The sequence below is a fragment of the Python bivittatus genome, unplaced genomic scaffold, assembly GCF_059951505.1.
Source record: "Python bivittatus isolate LINGU-HERP-01145 unplaced genomic scaffold, Pbiv_v1 ctg000530_np1212, whole genome shotgun sequence".
Taxonomy (NCBI): Eukaryota; Metazoa; Chordata; class Lepidosauria; order Squamata; family Pythonidae; genus Python; species Python bivittatus.
The window spans coordinates 918778-925613 of record NW_028277085.1 but is presented as its reverse complement, the minus strand read 5'-3'; the positions used below and the strand labels follow the sequence as shown (position 1 = coordinate 925613).

General features: G+C 49.5%; 2 protein-coding genes across 6 annotated transcripts in view; one reads left to right on the top strand and one right to left on the bottom strand.

Annotated features, from left to right (window-relative positions):
* The first annotated feature begins 349 nt into the window (after window positions 1–349).
* On the top strand, window positions 350–2531 carry FBXL22 (F-box and leucine rich repeat protein 22). The gene is made up of 2 exons (XM_007424401.3): window positions 350–746; window positions 1886–2531. Exons 1-2 carry the CDS (start codon window positions 412–414, stop codon window positions 2226–2228), a joined length of 678 nt encoding a protein of 225 aa, XP_007424463.2. The 5' UTR covers window positions 350–411; the 3' UTR covers window positions 2229–2531.
* A 726-nt stretch (window positions 2532–3257) lies between these two features.
* The window catches only part of HERC1 (HECT and RLD domain containing E3 ubiquitin protein ligase family member 1), a 69359-nt gene continuing 65780 nt past the window's right edge, over window positions 3258–6836 (bottom strand). For all 5 annotated transcript variants that reach the window (XM_088148264.1, XM_088148265.1, XM_088148266.1 and 2 more), the window contains exons 74-78: window positions 6386–6462; window positions 5617–5869; window positions 5122–5274; window positions 4681–4986; window positions 3258–3920 (exon numbers count right to left, since the gene is read on the bottom strand). In XM_088148264.1, coding sequence (XP_088004390.1) covers window positions 3735–3920; window positions 4681–4986; window positions 5122–5274; window positions 5617–5869; window positions 6386–6462 — 975 coding nt within the window. In that variant the 3' untranslated portion in view covers window positions 3258–3734. The remainder of the gene's footprint in view (window positions 3921–4680; window positions 4987–5121; window positions 5275–5616; window positions 5870–6385; window positions 6463–6836) is intronic.

Below are 6836 nucleotides of genomic sequence, written 5' to 3'. Positions count from 1 at the left end.
TCCTGTCGAGGGCATGGCTTCTCCCGAGCGCGAGATTCAGCCCATCCCTGTGGAAGGGGACCACATACAAGGGCTCTGGGTGAGGGGCTGCGCTCGCAGGAGGTGAAGCCAACAGGTTCTTGCCGAACTTGCCAATCCAGGTCTAACGTACCAAGCGGCTCGGGCCCTTTAAAGCCAAGAGTGGACGAAACCAGGCCTTTTTGCTACCCCTGTAGTAACTGACTCCGTAGGGAGACGAACGGGAGGCTGCTGCCTTGTCCTCTTTGAAACTCCTCTCCCAGCTGGGAGCCAAAAATAACTCCCATTCCACACCATATTTGTGCAAGGGATCTGGAGCCTTTTGGAAGCTGATTAAGCCCAGTGCCCTGTTGCTGGAGTGTGCTGCGTTTGCTCTGCAGGCACTGGAGGGCAATGCGCTTAACAGAGCTGAATTGGGAATGCCTGCTGCACATTTTCTCCTTCCTGGACAAAAGCAGCAGGAAGAGTTTGGCCCAGACGTGCCGCAGGCTGCTCCGGGTCTTCCGGGACCCCTCGCTGTGGCCCCTGCTGCACTTCCGTTCTCTGGCCGAACTGACAAAGGGGAACTTTGTCCTGGGACCAGCCTTGCGCCACCTCTCAATCTGCTGGCATTCGAGCCAAGTCAAAGTGTGCAATGTTGAGGACTGGATGAAGAACGACTTGCAGAGGAACATCTGCAGCCTACATGAGCATGTGGTGAATGATTTTTTACTCCACGTTTCCAACAGGTAAGAAAAATTCTTCGGGTCTTGCTTGCTAGGTGGGTCTAGCCTAGATTATGCCCTCTTATGGGAATGGCGTTTGCTGCCTCCCAAGAAATGGAGTGAAAGCCGTTTTATTTATACATGTGCCTTAAATACTTTTGCCCCCTAGGAAAGCTTCCCCCCCCCCCCCCCCAGTGATTGTTAAAAGTGGAAAATCAATTCGAGCCTTTCCGCTTCCCAACAGGCTTATTCTGGGCTGCGAGGGCACTGCTGTTCTGCCACTGCCGGCGCTCAGGCATTCCAAGCGTTTTTCCAATGGAGACTCTCCCCGCCAGCTGAAACATGTGATCTTAGTCATTCCCCCCCTCCTGCTCCCTCACTTTGGGGCCTAAACGTTAACTATTTCACTGGTCTGACCAAGACAGCTGCAAAACCACCCTGCAAAACAAATGCCGAAGCTATCGATCTTCCGTGTGTTCATCCCGAGGGAGAAAAAAACCCTATTTTTTATTACAAGGAATTTAAAAGTACCATAAAAGTAATTTTTCAGCATTTCATTCATTTTGTTTTAAAAAACCGAACATTGCTATTTAAGCAAAATACAAATATCGGGGCGATGGACAGACACTGAATCATAAAAGGCAATTGTAATCTGCAATCAATTCTGTCCATTGAAAGAAAAAAAAGACTGCCTTATTCAGTGCAAAAGAACCACTTTGCTTGTTTTGGTTCTGGTTTGCATATAGTCTTTAGAGGTAGCTGAATGTGCTTGATCTTTGACGGCCTGGAGCAGGACAAACTACTCCAAGAGGAGCTGAAACATGAAGCACATCTGCCAATCTATTGCCCTCCTGCTTAATTTAAAATTCGCTATGCGACCATTGTAGTTCTTACTAAAATGGAAAGGCTTAGGAGGCTCTGAACGCAGAATAAGAAATTCTTGCTCTCTGTTCAAGCTTTACCATCCCTCTCTAGCTAGGCATAACTACCATTTGCTTTGCAGTATTCGGAACGATTCTTAAAAGCAGTGCGTGTGTGTGTGCTGGGTGGGGCTGAGGGACAATTGATCTGAAGTCGACGGAGGAGGGCAGATGCCGCTGGTCGGCCTTCGGTCCAGATAGCCTCTCCCCATCCTTTCTAACCCACGGCACTCCCGCTTTCAGGTGCCTGAGCCTGCAGTCTCTGAAGCTGTCCGGATGCGGCCATGTCACGGACGATTCCATTATGCTGCTCCTCAAGAGCTGCCCCTGCCTTAGGAGCCTCCAGCTGGAGAACTGTGTCCTGATCACCGACCGGACTCTGGAAGCAGTGACTCTCCACGCTGCCTCCTTGCAGACGCTGCACGTGGACTTTTGCAGAAACGTAACAGCAGCCGGGGTGCAGCAAGTCCGGAAGATGCGCCCGTCACTGACTCTCAATGCGGAAAGAAGTGCAAACATGATTCCAGACAAAAGGCCAGGCGGCTGGGCCTTGGAAAAAGGGTTGAAGAGAGTGCTCTGGCACTAGTTAGGCAAGCGGCCACGTTCGGGGTTTTATTCTGCTCGGCGCTTTCTGCGCGCAGCTCGAGTGGCTGCGTCCATTGAAAGAGAGGTAAAAACAGGAGAACAGGAAGTTATTCTACTCAAGCCCGCCGTGGAAGTGGCAGAGCTGATCTCCCAAAGATCTGGCAGTTTGCCCACAAAACTTTGGGCTGTCCTTTTACTGGACCATTTGATGAACTATTGTGGTCTGTTCCATTTCTCAAACTAGCAGGGGTTGTTTTGTGACATGGAGTTTCTAAATTAAAAAGTAACTCTGTGATAAACCATCCATCCTTCCCTTTACAGATACTCCTTTAGTTAAGCATGCTAGATTTTTAACACAACTAAAATCTTAACAAATAACCAAGAACTGTGTATCTTGACTCATACTGACTTAGTTTTTCCATGTGTGTAGTTCTCTAAATTGTTATTTATTATAAATAAAATAATGCATCTTAATTGCAGTTAGGCAGAACTAATTCTCAGAATGGCAAGGGCCCAATTCATACCCTGAAAGAAAAAACAACCCTCATTAAGCTTTCTGTCCTACCTTTTATAACAAAACTTTGCAAGACCAGCATGAGAAAAGAGAAAGAAGAATTCTTTCCTTCTGTCTTCTTCCTTCCTTCCTTCCTTCCTTCCTTCCTTCCTTCCTTCCTTCCTTCCTTCCTTCCTTCCTTCCTTCCTTCCTTCCTTCCTTCTTTCTTTTTTCCTTCCCTTCCCTCCGTTCCCCTTCTACCTACTTATGAGATTTGATTGCCTTCAGTGTCTCAAGTCAAAGTAATCTTTATTGTCATTGTACTTCTCGTACAACGAAATTAAATGCCACCCCAGTGCAGCTTTAAAAATATAAAAACCATAGAACACATAAAACACATAAATGTCAGTTTCATCTTGGCAATTGTGAGCAAAAACAACAACAACAAAAGTCAGGAACGTTGTAGAAATTAAAAACAAGACAAATAAAAAAAAGACTGAATTAATCATTAGACAACGTTAAAGAAGAGAACTACTCTTCAGTTCTTGAATCTGCTTTATTTTCTTTGCATAAGGAACCCTGCACAGGCATTTCAAATTAAAACAAAAATAAATATATGAATATTCATGTAAAACTGTCCTTTCTAATGAACAATTATACACAATGTACAGCTCTTCAGAGTCACTGGGAAAGGGAAAGGTACCATTCCCAACAAAGTAAAAAGTGCACCAGAAAGGCTCCATGCAAACTTATCAAAAGTGAACAAAAATAAGGGGAGGGGGGAAAACTTTACCGATCTCACTTTTTTGCATTTTTTGCTTACAGTCACAAAAAATAAACACATCTAAATTTTGTTACATTTAGAGTAACTAAAAGGGTGGCCACTGTTTATGTTCCTAAAACATCTACCTTTACTGTAAAACCATGTCAGCACTGAAATCCGGCGTGGGCGTTCTTTGCGCGCGCGAGAGAGAGAGAGGGAGAGAGAGAGAGAGAGAGGAGTTTTGTCCACAGTTAATAGTCTGTGTCCGAGCCCTCGGCGTTGTCCACGTTTCGGGACAGCATATAATTGTCCATATCGATAGACCTGCAATTGTTGATTGCATAGCGCAGACGCTCCGCCATGACGAGCTGACTGGAGTAGGGTGGGAGACGCAGTTGAAAGAAGCAAGTCTGTGAGGTAGGCAGGCTGTCGTAAGGCTGGCGGGGAGAGAGAGGCCGCGGGGTTAGGCCGGGCTCGTCGTCGAGCGGAAGGGGCCGGGGGCCTCTGCCTGCCCCAGGCCTCCCAGACCTTGGGAAGGGGGCGGCAGGGGGCTTTTGCCAAACTCAGGGTTCCCAGTTTAACAAGCTAGCCCAGGGACGCCTTTCAGTTCCGACGTGCCCGATGGAGTTTTAAATTCCTCCGGCTAAATGAACCCGGAACCAAAACGGATTTCCCAGCGCGTCTCTCCGCAGCTCAGAGGCAGCTCTTCTCTTCAAGGGTCCCACCCCGTTTTGGGAGGAGCATTTGTTGCCACGCCATTGCGACTCAAGCTGAAACCCCGTGGCTGAGCTTCACCCTTCAGGGTGGAGGGATTCACAAAGCCTTTCCGTGGCTCAACGTCTCTCGTTGCTTGGGGACCTGCCTCCTCCCTGGGCAGGGCTCGCAGCCACGAAGACCCTCGCCTCTCCCGCCCAGCCTGCCGCGCTCTGCAACGCCTCCCGCCCCTCGCCGGGGCGGCCTAAACGGCAGAGCCTGGCCCCCGTGGGCAAAAGAGGGCTCGCCGTCTGCTTGGCTGCCCAGGAACCGTCCCTTCGGGGCCGGCGCTTAGGAAGCCAGGCAGGAGGACTGAAGCCAGAGCTGCCCCCACGGCCACCTTCACTGCAGCGGCCAGGGAGATGGGCTCTCTGGACTCCTGGCCTCTCTCGGCAGGCTGATCAGACTGGAAAGCGATCGGGAAGAGGAGAAGTGGCACCTTACCCTATCGACCTTCATGATTTGGAACCGCTGAGAAATATCCGCTGTGTTCGCTGGCAGGCGAGATCTTCCGGACACAAACCTCATGAAAAGGACTCGCTCCTCGTTGGAAAACTCTTCCAGGGTGTGCCAGAACCACTGAACGAGCTGGTGCTGCTCGTCGACCTCTCGGTACCGCACCACCTTCTTCAGGACGTCCACGGAGATCTCTGGCATGCCGCAGACCATCTGCTCCAACTGCTTGGCAGTCAGAAGAGACAGCAAGGGGACCGGGATGATCCAGGACATTCCTTCCCGCACGGCAGCCACCTGCAAGACAAGCGGCATTTCAGCGGTGGCTCAGCCTTCGGGCACGCGTGGGAAGAAATTCTAAAAAATAAACAGTCTCTCAAAATTAACCGATTCGGCTGTGGAACGTCAAGAGTCTCCGCCCTGGACTGTTACCTGACGATCCATTTCGTGAAGCCTATATTCGATGGCTCTTTCCACGTATTCCTTTCGGTTTGAGAACGTGAGGGGGATGCTGTTCCCGCCGGGGATGATGGGGACCATTTTCCCATCAGCACTCTGGCCAATAAAAGAATCTAGAGGAATCATCTAACAGGAAAGAAATCAAACGTTTTTATTTGTGTTGCACTTTGCAAAGCAGTCGTTCAACTTTTTTGCCATTTCGCTACTTGGTGTTGATTTTCACATTATCGTGTCCCTTCAACCTCCCAGTTCTGGCTCTTATGAAAAGCCCCTTCCGGCGACCCACACGCTCACATTCCTCCAATGATTTCATGTATGTGAGCCAAATTGGCAGGCGTTCAAGACCATTTTTATTTTGTTACAAAATCAGGGCCGTCCAGCTCAGTAGCCGCTCCTCCAGGCGGTGGCATCGGAAAAAAATGTGGGGACTTCTGCGGGACCGCTGGGAACCCCGGCAGCTCAGCTCACCTCGTGGAAGTTCTCCTCAGTGATCCCGCTGTCTTCAATGTGAAGAATGCTATTCAGGGTTTGCACGTAGAGGAGGTCCACCTCCTCCAGGTCTTCCAGAGTGAGCGGGATACAGCAGAGCTGCTTCCAGACCATGGGGGCCAAGTGGAGGTCTAACGGTTTCTTGGTACGAATGGCAACGCCCATCAGAATGCCCAGAAATTTAAACTGCATCAGATGTTCATCCAGGTAGGCTGAAGGGTTCAAGAGAAGCCTGGGGAAGATGTAAGACACAAGACTGGGACTGACCCACAAGCACCCCTGAATCACCACCAGGAGACAGGGACTCAGGTGGCTCACCCTGCCCAAGAGACAGCATGAAGGATCACTGACTACCCAAGTTATGCCCCAGCGGGTGTTGCAAAGCCACCTTTGGGAAGAATCCTTATACGGCGAGGCAAAAACTTCAAGTGAGACAGAGAAATACAAATCCCACAAAGGAGGGCGAGAAAACAGGTTGGGTGCCTGAGTCCTGGTCCAGATGGCTGTGCCCCTCTGCCCCTGTGAAACCAGCGGTCAAACAGAAAGGTGAAGAAAGGCTCAGGGCAAGTGAGTGGTTGGAAATCACCAGGGGCTTGTTGTTTGTGGCAAACCACTGAGTTTTGTCCAGTCATGGCCCACCTTCCAAAGAAAACACGAACTCCAAACCAGGTTCACTAAATCTTCCTCTTCTCTGAATTTATATTCAGAGGCCCTTAATGGCCTTTTCAAAAGGAACCGTCTAACTTACCGATCCCTGTTGTAGCCAACTTCAGCTGTTGCGTTTGGGGAAGGAATCAGCAGGTCTACGATTCCAGTTTCAAGTTCCTTGTGAATTAAGGGGAAAAAAAGGTTTTAAGAATTATTAAATTGCTCAGTAAAGCAAGTCCATAAAGAACAAGAGGACGGTTGCTTCTTCTCCTCTCCCAGAGCCAGCGTTCTTAGTTCAGCAATTTCCAGTCCCAGGATGGATTTACTTACTGGCTACGCTTTGCACCCCCTCCAGAATCCTAATAAGAGAGAACAAAGATGTGGCCTACCGCCCCTATTCTGGCCCCCCAGGAGGAGGAGACGGAGCACAAGGATGATACATATCCTTGTTCTCATTCCCTTTCAGCTGACAGACCAGGCAGAACTTTTCATGGGCCACGTGTGCACAAACAATCGGAAGCGCTGGCTGAATTGGAGGCAACATAACTCAG

Coding starts and splice junctions, on each gene's coding strand:
- FBXL22 (XM_007424401.3), top strand. CDS start 412: ATGCGCTTAACAGAGCTGAATTGGGAATGCCTGCTGCACATTTTCTCC. Junction 747..1,885: donor TTACTCCACGTTTCCAACAG/GTAAGAAAAATT, acceptor TCCCGCTTTCAG/GTGCCTGAGCCTGCAGTCTC.